The 23021-nt window shown below is 38.1% G+C and overlaps 1 protein-coding gene across 1 annotated transcript in view; it reads right to left on the bottom strand.

Annotated features, from left to right (window-relative positions):
- CUBN (cubilin) overlaps positions 1-23021 on the bottom strand; it is a 141638-nt gene that overhangs the window by 112021 nt on the left and 6596 nt on the right. The window contains exons 7-22 of the mRNA XM_035316223.1: positions 22100-22226; positions 20780-20948; positions 19826-19957; positions 18464-18559; positions 17905-18026; positions 16242-16428; positions 14447-14565; positions 13384-13618; positions 11827-12008; positions 10864-11026; positions 10474-10664; positions 7251-7407; positions 6477-6655; positions 6115-6277; positions 5652-5868; positions 4491-4621 (exon numbers count right to left, since the gene is read on the bottom strand). Coding sequence (XP_035172114.1) covers positions 4491-4621; positions 5652-5868; positions 6115-6277; positions 6477-6655; positions 7251-7407; positions 10474-10664; positions 10864-11026; positions 11827-12008; positions 13384-13618; positions 14447-14565; positions 16242-16428; positions 17905-18026; positions 18464-18559; positions 19826-19957; positions 20780-20948; positions 22100-22226 — 2570 coding nt within the window. The remainder of the gene's footprint in view (positions 1-4490; positions 4622-5651; positions 5869-6114; positions 6278-6476; positions 6656-7250; positions 7408-10473; positions 10665-10863; positions 11027-11826; positions 12009-13383; positions 13619-14446; positions 14566-16241; positions 16429-17904; positions 18027-18463; positions 18560-19825; positions 19958-20779; positions 20949-22099; positions 22227-23021) is intronic.

The following is a 23021-nucleotide window of genomic DNA, read 5'->3' as shown; positions in this document are numbered from 1 at the left end:
AACAAGCTGCCAGTTTGAGACTGTTTGAGACTTTTTCTGATTGAGACTTTTTCCTCAGGGTGAGCTATGCAGATGCCTATGAGGTGTGCAGGAGTCCAGCTCATTTTTTTGTCTTAGCTCAGCCTCATTCAACCATGCCCTGTATATGTGCACACACATATTTGTCAGACATTACTTTCCATTTGTGCCTTTGCTCATTCAGCTGAAGAGAAAAGCCAAGCAACCTCCTGGTAATTACTGGGTTTGGTCAGCACAATGTGAACTGAGATCTCAAACTGTACTCAGCTATCAATAAAGACACACAAATCGATCACCTTCGGGTACACTTTTAAGTCCATGGGTTCTCACAAATACTTTTCTTTCTTCTCAAACTCTAGCTCCTGCAGTAACTCATGGCCAGCTATCATATATCACACAATTAAGCTATTTAAAGCCAAGTTATTTCTCTTGATTAATCGTATCATTTACAATTCAGACTGATAAGAAGGAAAAGTCTTACCTTTCACCAAAGCCACAGAAATAACAACAAAAATGATAAAAAGAATAGTAAACAGGAATAAAAGATGTATCAGGAGGGCAATCTGTTTAAAGACCTGTTAACGCTGGCTTTTCTCAGAAAAATATTTTAAATAAAGCCTCTTCAATGGAAAACAAAACAAAACAAACAAAACACCACAAAGCAAAACAAGTAAGTACCCATTGATTAGTGAAGAAGTCAAGGACAATGAAATACATACACTACCTCTAGTCTCATTTCTATTGAAAAATTTTGGTCTCATTATTTCAAGACCTGAGTAGCACTTCCAGAAAAGAATTTCAAAGACTTTTCAAACGTCCTTTCAAAGATTTTTCAATAATTTCACATGGGTTCTTGTGGCTTGGTCAGCCAAGGCACGCAAAAGAAAACTCAAAAATCTATCATAATACTTATACAGCTGTTGTGACACTCATCTATATGGTATTTGAGTCCTGGACTCTAGGAGATAGATCCTAATTTACCTTGGTTTCCATGTGAATTCCCCCGCTAAAGACAGAATGAGGTACAGACAGTTTAAGTGGGAAATACACACTTTAAACAACTGAGTATCATGCGGGCATATTTGACTGGAAGATGTCCATTTGTATTCCTGCCATATGAGCTATTCACAGCTACTAGCTGGCAGACTGATAAAACTGTTGTCTGTACTTTATGGACCATGGCCATGGATGTATCTCATGGCATTCAATTTTTTTGACAAGGAAATATAGCTTTACAATTATTTTCAGGCTACTCTTCAACTAATTAATGTATCACAGATAAAGCATGCTAAGATATATGGAGAAAAAACTTAGCTTTGTTTTACAAAAAACAAAAAACAAAACAAAACAAAACAACAACAACAACAACAAAAAAAACAACAACAAAAAACTCACTCATATATATCCTCTTTTTTGCTCTTATTCCCTCTCTTTTTTTTTGGGGGGGGGGGGGGGGGGGGGTGGGGGGTGCATGTGATAATGCTGTCCATCTTTTCAATAGCTCATTCTCTGCAAAATAACTCCAGGCAAAGACCTATTGAAACATCTAATATGAAACAGAACAGCTTTGACCAGTTCTGATATTGGTTACACTGTAGTTGGCTAAGAAAACATAGCTCAAAAAATATGAAGGATTCTTACTGCACAAGGAACGTTATTAGAACCATATTTTTCTTAGCAGAAAATAGACAGCATATGTAAAGAAAATAAAGAAAAAAAATCCATAGCTTTGGTAAATCTCTCAGATATGATTATGTTCAGCAATTTGCCACTTCAGTGTAACTGAATATATGTAAGATGAATAGCAGGCCTAAAAATCTCACAGCAGGAAAACTAAACTTGATACAATTTCAGAGCAGTGGGGAGTTACTTCTCACAGTAAAGCCCACATACATATATTTGCCTTCAAAATTTGCAGCTTCAAAACCCTTTATTCTTAATCAAAAAAGAATGTTAGCAGTCCAGTATTTATGACTTTACAGTAATACTATGCTTGTGCTGAGACCAAAAGAGAGATCTCTGTAAAGAAAAGCAATTGTAGTTTCAACTTCTCTATAGGGCTATTAGACGCAGTTTCAGTATTTATAGAAAAAAACAATTATTCTAGAGAACATAGTTCTGGGTCTGAGTGAGAATAAATTGAGAATTAGCTCTTTTTCAATACTTCTCATCAAAGGCCCTGTTTATCTGAAGAGTAGTCAGGATATTTAATTAAATAAGGGGAAAGAAAAATTATTTTTGGGCAAGAAAATTATGGGGAAAGATTCATCCAAAAATCATATCTGTTGCTAAAAGACTGAATTAAGACATTTTATAGTTCTTATATAGAGTTTTAATACAGTTTCTAGTTGTTAATAGTACTGAAAACAGAAAACAGCTTTTCATTTTTAAGGCATAGTTTAAAACCATTCTATGGACAATACTGATACGTTTTGAACCTCACATGATGCATATAGCAGTGCTTTGGGTGAAAAACTAGAAATTCCAGGCATCATTGTGGTGGTAAAGGAGAGGATATGGAAGAAAAGAAGCCACATAGAGAAGGTGAAAAGAAAATCCTGGGGTTCATCAGCACCAAGATAACTAACAAAATCAGAGAAACAGGATATTAACAGAGACAGAAATATAGATGTATGCTGAGTAGAAAACATTTTGGTCTTGATAAACTGTGAGACAAGTTGCTATGGGAACTATTAGGAAAGAATTGAACTACCTGTGAAATATTAACTTGAGGTAAGGTAAAGGAAAAAAGGAAAAAATATCACAATAACAAGCAACAGAATCACATTTACAGAAGCCATGTTTAGCAGCTGCAAAAACAGGACAACAAAAATACCTTCTTTACTAGGTAAATAATTTCACAATTTTTCAGTAGTAAGGACTCAGAGTTTTCAAACTACAGAGTCTCTTTTAGAAAGATTTTTCAAAGCTCAACTTGGTTTTGGCCTATTATTTTCCAATAAACAAAAGGTTCCTCCTTGAAATATTTCTTATTTTATCTTTATTGTTTTTACTGACCTTCTGGTTTCCATGCCAGATAACTCAAGTATAAATGAGGGCAGCTGAAAAAATGGATTATTTGGATTTGTAAGTAATCTGTAATGAATGAAAACACAGTGGCAAAATCTGTACTGGTCTCGCCTACACACATGCTTGAGAGATGAAATAATAGCCAAATTGCCCAAGCTTTCACCAAGAAAGCAGTTATTTTTTACAAGGCAGAAACTGGAAAATTAGTTGTCTTTAAATAGTTTGGAGAAACTCAGGAAGGAGGTAAAATAAAATAATTAAAGTTACTAAGAGCAAAAATGATCAGTCATTGGTTCTTTATTACCATAAAGATGAGTAGTATGAATTTGTGTTATTCATCTAATAAATCCCTTATAGCCTGCACACATATACACACATGCACAAACCAGACAGAACCTGGTTAGTGGCGGGTACATGAGTAATCCAGCTATAAATATATTCTCATTCTTACTTTTGTTCATTGTCCCACTCTGTTGCGGTACATTTCTGCTAGGCAGAATCTTTCCCTTTACCTGCACACATCCCCATCTATGCCAGATCTGTGCTTCATAGTGAGGAGATCAATAGCAGACATACGTCTATGAAACTGATACTTAACAGTTTTTCACCAGTAGGCTGCTTGTTCAAGTGCAGCTCAGTCACTACTAAAAAAGCTCTCAGTGCTGGAGAGACATGGTTTGGTGAGTTCAGCACAGTTTGAAAACACAGATGTTCCCACCCTGCAAAACCTTCAAATCAATTACACTTCTATGTAATTTATCTGTTTTTCTCTGCTTTAGAGAACTAAGAGAATGAACAGCCATTCTTCTCTTCAACAGTCTTTTCCCCACATATGTACATCTTTGCCCCATAAAAGCAGATACTTAAAGAATAGATTTAAGGCATAACAGGAGCCTGTTGGAGACTGAAAAGTTGTAATCTGTCTTAATGAAAAGAAAAAAAGAAAAACAGCTTGCGCTTTCAGTTTATTTTGCTACTGTACCAAATTTCATACTATGTGACTTTTGCCTACCCAACATCAACACTGTACCTAAATAGGGACTAAACTAATTTTTATGGCACCTGAGATGTTCAGGTAGTCTCCCGTTCAAGTGAGTTGTCCATGATGGCTAAGCTTCCTATATCACATATATTCAGCTCAGAATGGACAAAGAAAATTCAAGAAGTACTTTTCCTAAATAATTCATGCAGTTCTGCCATGTCATCATTTACTGTCTTTTTAAAGAAAACTGCAGTGTTGCTTATAGAAATTCCTTTCTGCTTTGGCCATATTTCCAAGAGAGGAAAAGCTGTCAAGTCAAGTAGCTATAAATAAGAAGAGATAGAAGAGGCACCAGGCAGTCTTCTCTAAACAGAAAATAATGTTTCTGTTTCTTATAGTGGTTATTTACAGTGATAAATGAAAACATTTAATTTGTATAATGAACATACTGACATATTACCTTTTGATGCATCCAGGGAGATATAATGAGCTGAGAAGCCTTCAGATGAAATTCTGTGATCGGTCACAAAGTACAACGTCATCATGTTCCCACCACTGGTGAGTGATGGTGGAATTGATCTTCCACAGTACCTGCAGCAAAAAGAAGACCCAAACTGAGAGGCAGTGTCTTATGAGGTATCTGTATGGACTGGAACAGGATTCATCTTTCACAAAAAGTTTGAAGAGTTGCACGTACACAAATGCCTCCATTGAATGATAGAGATCCCAACTATATACCCTGTATCGTGGGGCTGAATAGTACAATACACACACAATGATATAAAGCTAAGTTGCGTGGCAAAGTCAGAGGAAAAACTGTTTGTCAAGTTGTCAAATCTTACTGAAATTAGTCTATACTGTGCCTACAACATATTCTATTCTTTTGTAGGAGTCAGAGTAGTTAGCAAAAGAGTAAGGCTGCAAAACACTCTCCATTCTATTATGACAGTCATTTGCTCCTTATTTTTCCAAATGCTGCCATGTCAGCCAACTGCTTTACAGTCCATAGGTGCTGCTCAGTACCATGCTCATGTAGTTCAGATGTTCTTGAATTCTAGGTTGGCAAGAAAATCCTGTATATATTCCACCTGTTAAAGGGAGCAGGGGAGGGGGACAGGCAGGATTTGCCAGCCTTTTCTTCCATAATATAACATTGTATATCAGAAGAAAATGAAAACAAAATCCTATAAAAGTTACTTCCCTTTAGTGGTATAGTTTTTGCTGACATCCAAATGCACAATCTTTTAAGTTATCTTTCATTACTGCAAGTGTCTTTTCCTGGACACAGATATATTAAAGCTTTTGAACTCATTTCCCATGAATCAAAATGTTAATGGAGCTGGACATAGGCATCAATTGAATCCTCTCCTTAAAAAAACTGTCCTCTTGACCTAAGTCAGTTTCTCTCAGTATAGCACTTATTAAATGTGGTTCTCATTCCCTGGTCAAAGAAAGGAAGCTGCCTTTACTACGTGAGGGAGGGGGATTGCTGTTAATGTTTCAGCAAAGAAGAGCAGTTAATGTATACACAAAATTTAAGGCAGCAAATTGGATAGAGAGATCTACAGAGCAGTGTACATTCTACAGCAATTAGGTTCTGTATGCTAATGGAGATATTCACCTTCCCAATTTTTGCATAGTGCTGTTGTCATATATTTCAAGATAATCATTTCTGCAATTATAATCAAATGCCAAATTAAATGAAGTGAACATCAGACGGATAAGGTAGCCAGGTTGAATGTTGATAGTCCAGGTACAGTTAATACCATGTGGGTACACATCTGGATGACCAGGACTTGTAATGGTTCCTTCTGGTCCAGTGAGAGACTCTCCACATACTGTAAAGATTTAGAACATCAAGTTAAATGACACATTAATTCAACATTGAGGCACCTATAAATTTTGTTACTTTTCTTTCTGAAATGTCACGGTCTTTTTTGCCTCATGAATACTACACAGTGACACATTCAGAATTTATCTCCCATTATAACTTTGTAAAGCTTGATGGACCTTTGTTTTCAGCATACAGGAAAATCTGGACTATACCAACACTCTATACACAAAACAAAACAAAACAAACTTACCTGTATCTAATGGCCAGTACTCAGCTCTGAAGCCAAGGTTGGTAAGAGAGGAAGCTCTGAATTTAATATAGAGATTGTTCCGTGTGGATTGCACTCTAGATGGTACAGCTGTACCACAGTATTTCTCAAGAAGAGGAGAGTCTGTGTTGTTGCCATCTCTGACCTGAAGAACAGTATATTCAAATATTCCATACAAAGTCCTATTGTATTAAAGTTGTAAGCATAAATGAATTCATAAGAATACTATAAAAGACATCCTTGGTAAATCAAGTAGTTCTGCTTTGGTGGAGATGAGTATGAGAAGGAATACACAGATAAGAATTTCTTAAGGTTATTCATAGTACGCGTGTATTATTCTTTACCTCAACATAGTCTGAGTCACAAGTGCTTGTATTTCGAATATCAAAGTCGATAAAGTTAAGAATCACCACTTTGCCAGCTGGCTGGGAGATAATCCACTCACAGGTCTTTGGGTGAGATGATACCCTGGGGTAATACGGTGAATGGATAGTGCCTGCTCCAGACAGGAAACCTCCACAGGCTGCCAACAGACACCAGGAATCAGTAGTTGTGATAAATGGTTTCAAGGACTATCAAATATCACTACGACGTTACAAGAAAACCACCCCTTAAAGCCTATGTTCTCGCAGTGTCTACTGTGGTCATCCAGGTAGGATTAAGAATGTATTTAAAAGAACGTATGGCTGTAACTATAGCAGAAATGTGTATATACAAGACCAATTTAACTCTGTCCACGAAAACTTATGGATTTGACTAGTTTCTTTCACATGCTTAGACAGATGTGTTAGTGATTAAGATCTAAAAGAAATAACTAAAATATAAAGATTTAGGCAGAATTATAGCTATATCATCTTTGGAATGTTAGTGCTAAGTGACTTATTATTAATAGAAAAAATGGGGAATGCATTTCTAAATATGGTAGAAGTGCCTACCACGGACCTAGGACTGACATAATCTGTACATTTCTAAAAGTAGTGATAAATAAATAAAATGACTTTTTCCCCTTTCTTTTGAAGTTTGTCTTGTACCCATTATATGGATAATATAGCACAAGAATGACTGAAAGTGACCAAATTGCAGATCAGTTCACTGTGCAAGTCATCAGTTCTTCTTACCAACTTGATAAATGGCCCTGAAGCTAGCTCGTTGCACAGAAGCATCAGACTTGAACTTGATCCAGAGACTGTTGCTGGTAGAAGTGATTGGAGACATAAATGTACTATGACAGAATTTGGTAATTAAAGAAGATATCTCACTGTCACCATCTCGAACCTAATCATCAACAAGAAAAAAAGAATTATGTCAGATCATAAAAGTCTTGGGATTTGATATCTGGATAACATTATAATCTCAGAACTGCTAAATAACAAAAGAAGCAACTATTGTGCTTATTTGTAAGTACAGTAATTGGCACGAGTGACTTCTGGGAACTGAAATGAAGGACTGGATGATTGGCACAGAAGGCACACACACACTACTGTCACAGGACACTAGGATGAAACAGATTTTCTCTATGAATCACAGCTTTAGCACAATTTGAGCATGTGCTTCCAAAAGTGACATCTTTAGTATTAAAGGGGCAGGACAGGTGCTCACCAGTGACAACTATGAAAATTTTGCCAGCACTAAAACCTTGCTGTGGAAAAAGAAGAGGATCTGTGATTTCCTCGCTCTGGCCATGAAGTTTATAATGACCTTTCAACAGCACTTCTCCAGAAAAATCACATCACAACTGTACATCAGCACAGGAGGCAGCTCAAGAACAAAAGGTGCAACTCTAAGTCCCACAAACAGTAAAAAGGTATACTGATGTCTTTCAATTTTTTCTCTGAAGGGTCTAATGCATGAAAATGACAGTGAAACTGTATCAGGGAATCATTTCTAGGTTCTACCTTTTACACTGCTACTGTACTAACCTTAATCAATTTTCTGATCAAAGGAAAAATGTACCTTGTATACTATCCCAGAAGTCGATTACAAATCATGATTATTAAGGGGACTTGCAGGAAAAGAGATATTTGCACTTCCAAACTTTAGGACCTGAATCCACAGACTGTGCATAAGAAGGAACAGCTGCATCCAGTGCTTGCTCAGCTTTGGCCATCTCCACTGGTAAGACAGCTTTCTGACTCTCTCATAGATATTTTAATTTCCCTGGGACCTAAGTTCCAGGTGACAGACTGGTTCTGGATTTACAGGGGAGTAACTAAGATCAGAATTTGTGCTGGAATGTTTACAAAATCTTTATACAGAAGTGAAAGTTTCCAGAACTACATTTCGCATGAGTTCACATTTTTTCTTGACCTGTTTCTACTTACATTTTTGGTTTATAAAGTCCAGTGAGTAGTGATAAAAATAACAGGTTCTCTAAACTATGTGAATAATGTCTCATATTGCCAGCTAGAAGAATGGCAAGGAGAAAGAGCTGGCTTGCCCAACACCTTACCTCTGCAGCACTACGTCACAGCCTTTCTTAAATAAGAAGTTTTATTGTGTCTAGTTTCTTATTTCAGACCCCTGGTTCCAGGCTGCTCCTTCCTTAGCAGAAGAATAAACATCCTTCCCTGAGCAAGTGTTTTGAGCTCTGCCTGGCTGCAGTGGAAACTGCAGATTTCCTGATATCACTAGGGATAGGAATAATCTGCAATTTTTCATTGTGACAAAACAATCATCAGAGAGTGATTTTTAAAGTAGCTTAAACATCCAAAACCTATCCCCCTACTTGAACTTCATCATAAAACCCAACGAGACAGTATTTTAGAAAAGTATATGTGGAAAATCAGGCCTTGAAAAAGGAGGACGGTACTTTACTCGTAACCACATTTCCTGTGTCAGAAAATGCTGGCTGTGTTTCTCTGCTCTGGGCTGAGCAGACTAAGGGAGAGGGAAGGAGAAGAGGTGTTGAGATAGACAGAAATACATGAAAACTGAACTGCTTGTGACAGATCAGAAAACAACAAGGTAAACGCCTTGCTGAATTAATACAAACTGATTGCATTCAACAGAAATGGTTTTGTTTCTCTGACTGCTGTGAATTTAGCCACTGTTCTGCCAGCAATTAGGCAAGAGGAGTACCAGGCCAAACAAACAAAAGCTGTCTGTTTTCATTAAACACACTTCCCCTCTCATTTCACAAATTAATTACACTTCATTCCAACCAAAGTCTCTGGGTTAGAGGAGGAGGGACAGGAACGATGTTAGCACAATAACAAATCTTTTAAAAACAGATTATCTAAAGGGAGCTCACAGGGGCCTATGCCGCTCTTGGTCAGAAAGAGCTTAAGCACAAAGCCACGTAACCGTGCGGCCCCGCAGCACCATGCTGCTCCTGCTGTAGCTGTCTGTAAGCTCAGCCTTAACTCTGCCAGGCCCTGGGCCAGGGCTGCACCAGCTTCCCTGCTCCTGGTTTAGCCGTGAGGGCTAAATCAACCAGGGGTTGGTGCCGGATTGGTTTTATGTTTGTTAATCTCCCTAAGGTACAACTGCAGTTTTGTACAGATGGCACTAGCAAGCAGCCGTTCCGTGTTGGATGAGGTATTAGTGATGCTTGAGATATGGTGAGCTGGGATGTGGCACAGAGGAATACAGGGACGGGGTGGCAGGACACAGGGCACAAGCTGGTGATTAAAATCCCACCAGAGCTTGTCAGACCCCATAGGCAACACCAGGCCCTGCCCAGCCTTTCCTGGGAACTTCCCCACTCTGCCTAGGGCCCAGAGCCCCATTTCAGCTCCCAGTGCTGTTAGCCCCTGCTCCATCACGGCTGCAGCAGAGCTGGGCTCTAGCTCCCAGTCATGGGCCCCCCCGAGCCAGACCCAACCACAAGCCCATGTCCCAGCCCAGCCTTGGCTTGCTCCTTTCCCCCAGTGGGGTGCCCCTCACCCAGGGCTATCACCCGTTGCCCTACACCTGGCTGGGGTGGTGGGATGGGCTCTGGCAATATTTAAATTGCATGCTTTGTTTTTGCACCAAAATCAAATTTTTGGCATAACACCACGAGGCACTGGAAAATGCCTCATAGAAGCTGTGGCATTATTTCAATTTCAATTGTATTTGGCATGCATTTACTTATGGCCCAAACTCCACCTTAATCATATACAGCTGATTAAGAATTAGTATTAGTATTATGCAGAAAGATTTTCTTGTTCTCTTATCTTCATTCTAAATGTATAGTCCTGCTCTTTTAGCCCCTGTGACTTTTGGACCCTAATATACTGGTATACTTAGTCCTTTGATTAACACCCGTCTCTGCAGTGGTACTTGAGACAGAAATTATGCTGCCTTTCTTTGTACACACATGTAATTAAATTTTCATATTAACTGTTTAAGAAAAGTCACCTCAATATAATTCAATGAGCAATCACTGTGACTCTCCAGCTCCATATGGGTGAAGTTGAGGTATATTTTTTCATCTTCTGGTTGTCTGATAATGTAGATACATTGTTGGCTGTTGATAAAAGGGTTAGGCCAGAAAGGGGACGTGATAACCCCTTCACTGTCAGTGTAGTTTCCTCCACAACTTGGATCCGCTATATTAAGAAAACAAAGGGTTAGTTGAGATGGTCACAGCTATGAGAACTCTTACAGTTTAGGGTGGCTTTGAGCAATAACTGCAAATCTAAGGCTTTCTGTATTATTAAATAGTAAATGTTAATTACATCCATTCATGTCCTGTTGGCTATATCCTGGAATGTCACAGGCTAAACTTTAGTGCTGAAATTTACTTACCAAGCGATGTTGTATAGACAATGTGGAAACCTTTATCAGTAACTGAGTCGTCAGAGTGAAAGTGAATCCAGGCATATGGACCAGTGGTTTGGAGTGGGGGTGGAGATCCAGTGCTACAGTATTTACCAACAATGGGGTCTTGTGGAAGAAGACCATCTCGAATCTAGACAGAATGATAAGTCATTGTTTAGGAATATCAGATGTGTGCCAACTCTGGACAGTACAAACACTCTTAAAGTTACATAAAGGGGCCCAGGAGATAGTGTGGATGGTGGAAACTCATAGGAAGTTTCCTCCAGACACACAGGAAGTACGAAATAGACCAACCAGCATAGCTGTGAGAGTTCTTCTAGGAGACATCAAGGAGGTTGTGAAAAGGAAAGAAAGGATCAGAAGACCTAATGTTGAAGTGTTTTCCTGAAATCATCCCCTGCAGTGCCCAGTTATGGAGTATATGATACTCCAAACCATCTTCTTATTTTTGTGAGTGGATATTGGTGAATTCTGTAACCATTACTTTGCACTTACAAGAAAGTCTTATGCTCACCCATCAAGTCATGGACTGCACTATAGTAAGAATCTATTAGTCTTAGATACCTTCCCATAATAGTTTTACTTAACCTCTATGGCTTGATATTCTGCTAGCAGTTTGGAGACCAAACATTGCAAGAAAGTGAAAGCTTCCTATCAGATGCTTGGCCTTTGAATCCCATCCTCTCTAGTTGCAGGACTTACACTGAGTGGACTTACTCACTCAGTAAGTCACAGGACTTACAGTGGAGTGGGATTTCATCCTCTTTTTGAATCCGAGTGCATCAATAGCTGGACTTAAGTACAAATGAACATTTTGACCCAGGATTTATATTCAAATAGTCTACTTCTGTACATATAAATGTTTTGAAATATCTTGTTTTGCAACAACATTGCTGTAAAATGATGTCATAATCTGCAATTAAAATTTACCTCTAAATGGTCATAACTGCAGTTTTCATGGTGTTCTAGGCTTAGCGTGCCAAAGGCAAAAGTGATGAGGAGGCCAGGACTGGTTGAAATGGTCCAGAAACAGTCTCTGTTTACAGGATAGTTACCAGGGTATCCTGGAGAGGTTATTGAGCCATAAGTACCTGTCAGCTCGCCACCACATTCTAACAGGAAAGAAACATGGAACAACACAGTCATTAACACTGCATATCAGGTCAAAAGCTGAATTGTCAAAAATTTCAAAGTTAGGTAGCACTTAGGAATTCAGAATATATTCAGAAACAAACAAACAAAAAACCAACAACAACAAATAAATAAACGAACAAGTTACTTCTTTCTTTACATTTTATAATTAATTTTACAATTCAGTTATAATATATATATATATATATTTCCTCATCTGCTTTGTAAAAGATTCTCTCACACTTCTGATGGAAGTATCTTTAGGAGAATGGTCAAAAGCATTTGTTTTAAAAATAGAATGCATTGTGTTTGGGATTGGATTTATAAAATTAATCTGAATTTCTATTCTTCGTAAGTAGAGTCTCCATGTTTTACCCTAGCATAAGACTGTTTTCATTTTTTTAAATGTTAATTACAGGGAAAGCTGTTTTATGTTCTTATCATGAAAGAACTCTTCTCTCCCCATAACAGTTGGGTAATGGTAGGAGTAACTTGTGTCTTATACCTGAAGAAGAGTTAGTTTGGTCAAATCTATACCTCTGGTTTTATTTCTTTCAAAAGATCTGTTTTCACTGTTCAGTATTGATATTTGACAGTTAGTAAATATCTATCTAACAATGTCAATTAAAAGAGAAAAAAATTAAAGGAACATTTTAATAAATATTTCTTAAAATAAAGAAACAGTTTCCCCCAGAATTTTCTATACTTTTTTTTTTTTTTTTTTCTCTGTGATTTTTTCAGGACACAACCCAGTGCACAGTTTTGTTTCTAGATCGTTCTACACAGAACAGTGAAGTGAGCTTGATGCTGCACAAAATATATTTAGGCTTTATCTCTAGAAATGCACGTCCAAGACGCCTGGAAGAATCACAGAAGTGGTGTTAACAAGAATTCAAGCAATAACAGCCTGCAAATTGTACCAAAAACATCACAGATAATTTGAAATTAAATTTCAAACAGTTTGATCCTAGGATGTTTGGAAAGCATGATTCAACCTCTTTAGCCTCCTGTAAATTGTCAGTGGAAAAAAAGGGTAACTTGCCTGCTCAATGTACTAGAAAATTCTGTGAGAAAAGAGAATTAATCAGAAGAATGTCATCTCCAGGATTATGTGTTCTGTGGGGGATTCCTCACAGGGGGCAAAAAGCAGCCTTAAAAACTAGCAGAAAATTATTCATGCAGAGGCCTAAAGTTGGAGTTTAAATAGCTTAGAATGACATGTCTAAATTTCAGCCTCATCCCCGAGTAAAATGTTGTCCTACTGATCTTAATGCTTCCTGATTATAGTAAGTAAATCATTCATTTTGCTCCAAAGTTGTGAACACATTAAATTACCTGACATTTCATGAAACTTACCAGGATCTCGAGATTCCCACTGAACAGTAAAACCTCCATCTGTAATGGCTTGATTTGAGTACAACCAAAAATAAAGGGAGTTGTGGGAACTGAAAAGCTCTGTGGGAGGTGTGGAACCACAGTATTTTCCCAGCATGTGCATTGATGCTGAAGCCCCATCATGGATTTGAAGGAAGTCAGAGTTACAGTCATTACTTGCCTTCAGTTGGAAGACCGGGAAAGTAATACGCAGGATCTAACAGGAAGTAGCAAAACAAAGAAATCTCTTTTTTTTTTTTTTTTTTTTTCATCTGCTAAAATAGTTTATGCTGTAACTCTGCATAGGAAAGATTTATTTGTTCATGCAGCTGTGAGAATCTATTCGCTTTGGAGTCATTATGTGTTTTCCTGAAAAATTCCAGGGTAGAAGAATATATTATGGAATCTTTAGGATCAAAAGAAAGGAGAGAAGATCAGAAAGAATTTGGACAGGGAAGTTATCTGGAAACAGCATTATTTCTATAAACTAATAATTGATATCATTTGCCTGTGTCTGCTACATGATGTAGTTAGAAAGGCTTGAAATTTAGCATATAATACTTTATTCCAAGTTTCCCATGGAAGCTTTATCAACAGATAGTTAACATTTCTCATCCTTTCTATGATTGAAAATATTGTCATGGGAGTTAAAAAAAAAAAAGAATTGATCTTTCTTTCGCATATATAAAATCAGTGTATTGTGAACCTACTCAAGATAAATAGTGACACACATGGCTTTATGTAAGTTCAGATTCCCTGCCTATGTACTTTAATACAGTTCTGCTGAAGACAGCTGTAGTGGCTTTAAGGCTTATAGCTGAGGATATGTCACATATATATAATGCTTTATAAAACACTAGCAGTCACTAGTTTATAAAACAACTTATTTCATTCCCATGGAAAGTCAAAAATATATCCAAAATACAGATCCCCTAAAATAGGTCACAATATTGGAATATGTGACATGAAGATGGTCACATTCGCTCTGATGTACTGACGGGTCCTGCAGAGTGAAGGTTTCTTTAACCTGAACTCTTTTTTTTACCTTGTTGGGATCAGTTTGAATAACCCAAGCACAGCTGACCCTGGTATTGTACCGCTGGCTGCTTGGGTTGTTTGGGTAACTGAAAGTCCCCCTGGAGCCTGATAGATATCCTCCACAAGCTGCAGAAACAGAAAAGTAAATGGATTAAGTTCTGCTATCACAGTACAAACTTGAACAAAACCAAACTTTTAGCTTTGGTTTCCTAAACATTTAAAACAAGAATGAAAGATGCTTCTCTGAAAGACTTCAGAATTTCCTCTAAAGTGGAATGACATCACAAAAAATGAGAAAATTAGTCTCTGAGAGAAAAGTAGTTCCTGGAAAAAGAATAAAGATCTTTCAGCAGGAAAATGTGAATACTGCCCAAAGTTGTTGATCCTGTCTCAGGAAACTATCAGTAAACTAGTTTGTTTCCAGAAGACTAACTCTGGATTAAAATCTTCAGAATTTTCACTGACGCTGAAATGACATTTTGTAGCTCACATGATATAAAATTGTCTTTCTCAGTAGTCGTGCATCACAGAATGTATCCTTCAGATGTTTCATTGTCCTATATATCCTTCTGGATCAGATTTCTGGTTCTGATATCACCTCTTATAATATACCATGGTCTGTTCTCTTATTGAGCCATTAAGTGAATGGGAGCTATGAACTGGGAATCCCAAACAGCTACAGAAAAATATGTCCATACAGAACCCAAAATACAATGCACATACAGCTGTGGTATACAAGAAGCAGCTGTAGATTAACATGCAACTGACAGCAAAGAAATACTCAATTATCAGTGAATTGAAATGAAGTATTTTGTATGAGGAAATGGTAAAAATAATTTTCTTTGAAGTGTCCATCTAAAACATCTCACAATTTCTCAACGAGATTCATAATTATCATATCACAGAATGTATTTTTCCTTTGATTAAGAACTAAGAGAAAGATTGATACATTATAATTTGTCACTTGATAGAAAATGGTTTTCTATTCTTCACATTTTGAATGGCTAATTCTTTTCCACATATATATTCTTAATAACCAAAAATACTGGTTAGACATATAAGGAAAGCAGAAAGAGCTTGAAGTAGCTCTAATATAGAACAGATTTCACAGTGGCTCAGTGAAAGTTCACATTCTGTATTCTATAAAAAGTTAATCTGCTTTTTTCACATCAATCTGCAATACATAGGAGCCATCTGACAGATGGATGCTGCAGAGACACTCACTGGAATGCTATCCTGACTTTGTTTAATCAAAATTAATGGCATAACAATCCCCCTCCCCCAAAAGAAAAAGAAGAATACATATTCAGAAGAAATCCTACAAGTAGGAACACTGTAAAACTCCACGTTCCTAGTTTCATGGGTAACATTTCTTTCATTACATTTCTGTTTTGAAAACATTCCCTGGCTTTTCATGTTAACTAAAAATATCAAAACCTCTGAGTTTTGCAATGAATGAAATTGTATGCACAGAAGAAAAAAAAACAAAAAACAAAAAAAAAAAAACAAAAAAAAACAAAAAAAAAAAAAAAACACTATATTCTCTTGTAAATCTGTTTCCCTTATAGCAAACCCTCTTTCTCACCCAGCTTACCAGACCACTTTTCAGAAACAGCAGTATGATTTTAGAATAACTGGAGTCAAGTCACAGCCAGTAGGCCTGAAACTGTAGTATTACACTCCTATTGCTAAACAAAGTAGCTATAAAGAAAAATTTGTGGAAAACTCTAACTCCAAGGGACCAGGACCTGTAGTCCACCAACATTAGCTTTTTTCTCCAGAGGAGGATGTCCCAGACATACCTTGCTGGGCAGTCTGGCACTGTGGTCCTGTCCAGGCACTGGTGCACTCACAGGTGTAGCTGTTGATCCCATCAGTGCAGCTTCCCCCATTCTGGCACGGGTTGCTAGAGCATTCATCAATGTCTTCTGTACAGTTAGGGCCTGTCCAGCCTGCATTGCACACGCAGAAATATCCAAAGATCGTTGCCTACAGGTATAAACAAATGCCATAAACTTGATCATAAATCATATAAAAGAATCAATGTAGTTGGTAGAAACACTGACATTTACACTTCCTTTATGTGGAGATATAAGAACAAAGAAATAAATCAGTTGGAGTTTAATGGCCTTGATGGTAAGTGGTGAATACCAACATAAACCAAAAGCCTAATCAGATTACCTAGCTGTTTGCCGTCTCTATTAAGTTGTTTCTTTGCAGAGCTCTTTCAAGGTACTTTTTAGAAAGTCAAAATCTGTATTCATTTAATCATTCAGGAAACAGCTTGGCTTTGAAATGATCATCCTAGACACAAGTTAATGATCTCTAAAACTTAAAAATAGCAAGCCAAGATAACAGTGGTTTATAAATCACTTATCTCAAGCCTGTTCTCTTAGAAGTCTGCACTGTAGTTATGTAGATGTTACTTTATTTTTCACCCTGAGGGATGTTAAATGGGAACACTTTCACTTACTTCTTTGTATTATTCCTCTCTTTTTCCCATTTCTTTTGTCTTGACATTTACTACTCCTTGTAATCAAGTCTTTCCATATCTGTAATTGTTTTAATTTCTTATGCCCTCTTTTCTCGTATTTGTTGTTTTCTAGATATACTTTTTACAGTTATAGCAGAGTGTGGTATTCCATGGCACATGCTAACTGCCAGCTTTGATGTCACATATTCAATGTACTATATTCTTTATTTCCCTGTATATTCTCTGTTTACATCCTCTGTGTACTGAACAGAGATTTTCAGTATTATGGAAGAGGATTTTTCTGTGTATTAAAGGCTACAATAATATTTTAGAAATAAAAAGGTGCTTTCTGATCTGCATTGCCTGGTATTTAATTAACATTGAATTTCATCTGTCATTACACTGGCCAAATATAGCTCTGGTGTACCCTATCTGATTAGGTGTGTCAAAATCTCGTTACTGAACTATTTGTGTTTTCTTTAAGCAGTAATTCTCAACCATGATTGCTTATAGTTGTATGTTAGGATAAATCTGAGGGAATACATAATTTCTTTTAATAGACTGGCTAAAATAGTTTCTAAATAGTTAGAAAAAGTAGATGAGACCTGGGCACAAAAGGTCCTTTAAATAGCTGAATGAAAAGACAACAAGTACCCACAGAAGTGAGTGAGGGATGCACAGAAGAGGGTAAGAGGTGGAGTGGGAAAGAGGGGATCATCTCCTTTAGAACAGAAAATCAGGAAAGGGAAAGGCAAAAACATCAAATGGCCCATTTCCCCCCGACTCCCAGAATCATCAGAAGAAGGATATCTGTAGAACAACATGGACAAACAAGATCAGACTCTACTTGAACAACAAATTTACCATTTGTGAACATTTCTCCAAAATCATCATCATAAGTATCTTCCACAACAGAAGTATCAAAATCCTCAGATCCACAGCACTAACTTCCCTGAGCACAGCAGGGAGACTGTGAGGAGTCAAGCACTTACCACGCACTGACCATTTGCACAAGGGTTTTGCAGCTGACAGCTATCACTGAGGGGAGAGCATCCGTTTGGCCCATATCCACTTCCAGTATACCCAGATGTGCAGGAACAAAATGCCATTAGTCCTTGGGAGATAAGGCAAAAGACACAGAAATTAGTTCAGTCCTTGTTAAACTGACAGTACCAACCATACAGAGTCTAAGGTAACCCGAGAGTCTAAGGTAAGCTTCATCGGAAGTGGTAGAAGTGGTGAAAAGATACTTATTGGAAGAAGAATAGTTAAAGTAGATGAAACTGGAAACCACCTTGAAGGGAAATGGTGAAGATCTCCACATTTTTATGATTAAATCTGCTCTTTTGTGTGGAACCTCAATCTGTTTCTGTCAATGTCTGTGGAAAGGCCTGTTGACTTTAGCCAACCTGCCTGTGAACTCCTCTGGGTAAGGCAAAACTGACTACGGAGAAGGGGCTGCAATATAAATGTTTTGCTACAAAGTGGGTTCAAATGAACTATTTTCTTGAGATTCACACTGTCCTTACAGTCCTTACAAGAGCATCATACCTGAAACAGAGGTACAAGTTGCCAGTGGATGGCAACCTCCATTATTAATTGAGCAGATATCAAGCTGGGTACATGTTTGTCCATCTCCTTCATAACCTGTACAGAGGTAAATCTTAGTTAGTCCATAAAAAAACTATGTTCCATGAGCATCAGCAGCAAAACAAACATCTGGTGAGAAAAAAACACTAATTGATGGTGCAAAAATCACAGTCTTTGCAGCTAAAGAGAGAAAGTTAAATAACCTTCTGGAGTAAAACCTGGCATATTTATTATGTTCCTATGTTGCAAGGATGGATTCTGATCTTAACTAAATTTCTACATGATTTTAGAAAAGAGTTTTATTAGTGTTACCCAAATATCAGAGTGAGGCCATAGATCTCTCAGCCACCATGTGCTGCCCTGCCTACATTTCTGCACACAGCCAGCCCCAGCCATCTCAGGGCTTCCCGCTGTGTGCCAGAGCTGCCCTTGGGTTTCATATGCAACATCTGCCTCCTCTTGGGTGCCTCTGCAGCACCAAAATGTTGAGGAACGACTGCATAGCCAGAACTGAGGTCCACTGCACCACACCAAAATTTGCCCAAGGCCACATTTCTACCATGATGATAGATCTTCAGCCCCCAGTAATAGAGAGCCTTCAGTAACTGCAGCCTACTGCCATTCAGATGGCAGTTGGAACGTCAATTAGAAACCCTTTTTCATGCTAGTATTTCCCAAATTGATTGCATGCATCTCGTAAAGCAATTGAAACTATAGAACACAAATTATATGGACAGAAGTCACTGCTTCCACTATTTGACCTGTATTGCAATGGAAACGCTGCTGTTTTACAAAGCAGTCAGAGCGTGACAAACAATTATCTAGCCTTTTTTTTTTTTTTTTTTTTTTTAAGACAGACAATGCAGCTGATTTATGGCACACAGGATACTCTTTTAATTAACACAGACAATGAAATTACTATCATAATTATGCAATCCCTGTCTCCCATTTATTTTTTTTTAAGGAAGTACCTTATAAAATCAAAGCTTTAACACCAAAAGGGGCTACCTAGTACAAGAGAAACACATTTCAGATGATGCACCAACAGACACCTACTCTACAAAATGTTCATTAATAGCTGAAGCAGTTTGAATATTTGTGGGCTCTACATCCTATATTACAGTATAGCACTGTACAAAATTATATAATTATATAATTGTATATAATTATATAATTATATAATTGTGTAGGTGATATTCTTTGCATAAAACCAATATACAGCTTCTTAACTATATCATAAAACAGGCTCAAATGTGTTAAATCTTCATTTTTTAAGACTTCCTATAGTTCTATCAACAAAAAAAAAAAAAAAAAAAAAATTACCCGGTGGACATAGTCCACAGTGGAAGGATCCCATTGTGTTGATACATGGAACCATTGGTGCTGTTGAGCAGCCGCCATTATTACTTTCACATTCATTAATGTCTTGGCAGCTGTGGCCATTTCCTTGCCAGCCTAAAAAGAAGCACAGGAGAGAAATTAAAATAGCAAACACTTGACTTTTTCATTTTGTGCTTTGACCAGATCTTCTCCTAGAGCAGAAAAATATGCCTTTTGAATTTCCCCTCAGTAACACAAGAGGAGACCTGTCCCTCTGATAACTGATGATAATTAATGCTGATCTGCAAAATATGTTACAAACACAACAAGGTGAAGGTATTTGTATAAGAATGCTTTATTTTAACTGTATTGTGGATATGTCAGAATGAAACACAGTTTAATCCAAAGAGGAGACAATTCTGGTCTAGTGAACATGAAAAATTTGCAGCAAGGTTTTATTATAACTTTGGTTAAATCTTCAAATACTCCTCATGTACACTTCCTATACATACAACATACCCTACTCAGGAAGATCAAACACAGGTTTTACAGCTTGATGGGACAATTAGATTTTTATATTACCTTGGGACAATGGGCAAATTGACATGAAGCTAACCATACACATATTGGGAAGGATTCATCTTACCTATCCCAGACTAGTTGTTTTGGGCTCCCATTAAAATCATTGGAAAAAAATAGGTACCTCAAGAACGCTGTTCATCTGACCTTTAGATGCTCTGTTTAGGATGGGATAAACCATGCATTAGACTCCACTATGTAACATTATCTACACGTTATGTAGATAAGCCATAACCTGCAAGCATTGATTCTGTAGAATACAGACAGGAGCATTTCATGGAGTCATTCCCCTGTGGATCCCCAGTCTGTTTATGACACACTGCCAGTCCTACCTGCTGCCACCCCCTCTCAACATAAAGGCAAGGAAGGACACGGTACCTGTGGGGCAGGGACCACACGAGTAGGAGCCAAGTGTGTTGTGGCACTGCACAGGCGGGTTCTGTGAACATGGAGGGTTAGGGAGGCTGCATTCATCTATGTCAGCACTGCAGGCAGGGCTACCAGGAGGGGACATCCAGCCAGTGTCACAGATACAGTGGTACTTGGGCTGCCACAGCAAACACCACATCACATATTTAAGATAGGTAGAAGAACAATCAAGAAAAGGGCAAGAGTTCGTTTTATAAAATGTATACTAAATTATACAAGAGAGATCAGTGTAAGCAACCTGAAGTCAGCTTGGCTGTATGCAAACTGTTCAATAACCTATATAATATAAAGAGGTGACATTAAGTTGCAAATATACATTTTCATTAACAACAATTTTCTCTCTTCTACACTTTACTAATGGCCAGACTCAATATTTATCTAGCTTTGGTACAATTAAAGCTAATGGGAACTATATTGTTGGCTGACACAAGAGCAGACTCTGTTAAGCCAACACTGAATCCTTTTAAAAAGATTTCTCCACAAAAATAGGTAGAAAAAAAGTGATGAGTTGTGAAAATTTCTACAAATGGAGCAAAAAAATCATTTTAGCACAAAGAATATGTGGTGAGGCTGGAATGGTTCATGGGTGTATAGGAACACTAAGGAACAGAAGACTGCCAGGGTAGTTTTGGAGGGATGCTTTGAGTGGAAAGAGCCAAACCTGTCATCTTCCACCCATGCCTTTGGAGTGAACACCCTGTACCCGGATTTTGTCCCAAAAACAATTATCTGGCTTGTTACAGAAGGCCATTCGAGTACATGCTAGCATCCACCCAGTACAGGCACTTGGACAGCTGAGGCCTGGAGACAGTGATGGAGTCAAATGGATGGTACAGAGCACCAAACACAGGCAGCAGCCACCAGGCCAGCAGTCAATGTTCCATAGGTATTGGTTTTCCAAAGGAAAACAAGAACAACATTGTCCTTCTGAATAATTTAAGTAATAAAATATTCTAGTACTGAACTCCCCAAATAATGAATAGTAAGAATATAATACTTCAAATGAGACTTTGGCTGTTGAAAGACTAGTCCCAAGCTCCCAATGGATGTAATTGTAGGTCTAATACTTTCACAAGTATCTTTAATGAGACACAAGGCATTGCCAGTTCTTTCTGCTATCCTTGGGACATCAGAGAGGTTACGTGGCATTTCTTTGTGCAGTGGCATTTCTTGATGTCCTTTCAGTGCTACACAGTTTTGTGGTACTCAGCATAATCTGTTGCATGTTTGTGCTGCCTTGCGTAATGAGACTTATACATTGTTCCTTACTTTGTTGGGCTGATCCCTTTCTGCATCTACGCAGATGCCATGCTCACAGAGTGTCTCAGATCCTCCCTGGCAGTCATCAAACTTCGAGGCACAGTGAGAACCATAGGTTTCTGGAGTACAGGAGCAGCTAATGGTGAAAGCAGACAGAAAAATCAATACATTATTTCTATATAGCACTTAAAGATCACGTGTTACCATGGTAAGATAATATTCTGCAGTGTTTATTTATATGGTGTTCCTCATGAAGTCCCTGTGTATTTAGCAGTACTGACAATCCCATTAATAATCCTGCAGCCAGAGGCAAGGCTCCTGTCTAGCAGAGACTGGAGAGCCATGTGGGACTTGCGCATATCTGTGACTGTCCAGACCCATAGGAGTATCCACAGATCTTTGTTACAACCACAAATCCAAGAAAAAAAAGAAACATTTAAAGTGAGACTTCAGCAGAATATGAGCCTGGAAATCCCCACTTCAGCCAGAGAGCACCTTAACTTTGCATTTCTCTTTCATATGTTGCCAGCTACCTAAAGCTCTACCTCTAGCAATACACAAAACTGCTGTTCCATCAAGAGGCTTGGTGCTTATCTCCTGTCTGTGTCCATACACAAGGAGCATCCCCACTCACCTTCCCAGAGCGATCCAGACATCATTCCCTGCACTCCCTCCCGAAGCAGAGATGTACAAGCTACAAGAAGCACCACAGTTCCTTTGATTTATTTTTTTTGTTTGTTTGTTTTGTTTGTTTTTTAAACCTCCACCACTGCAGGAGATGGTGGTGTTACCTCTTCACCTTCCAGCAGCTTCCCTGCTGCTGAGCACTGGGAGGTGGCCCAGCCGGGGCCCTTCCCTCCTATCCCACATCCAGCCTGTCCCAGGGAGCAGGGCAGCCTCACACCCTGTGGGGTGACAGTGGTGGGCAGGA

Source organism: Oxyura jamaicensis, chromosome 2, assembly GCF_011077185.1.
Source record: "Oxyura jamaicensis isolate SHBP4307 breed ruddy duck chromosome 2, BPBGC_Ojam_1.0, whole genome shotgun sequence".
Lineage (NCBI taxonomy): Eukaryota > Metazoa > Chordata > Aves > Anseriformes > Anatidae > Oxyura > Oxyura jamaicensis.
Note: the sequence above shows the minus strand (reverse complement) of the source record. Positions and strands in the feature narration are given on the sequence as shown.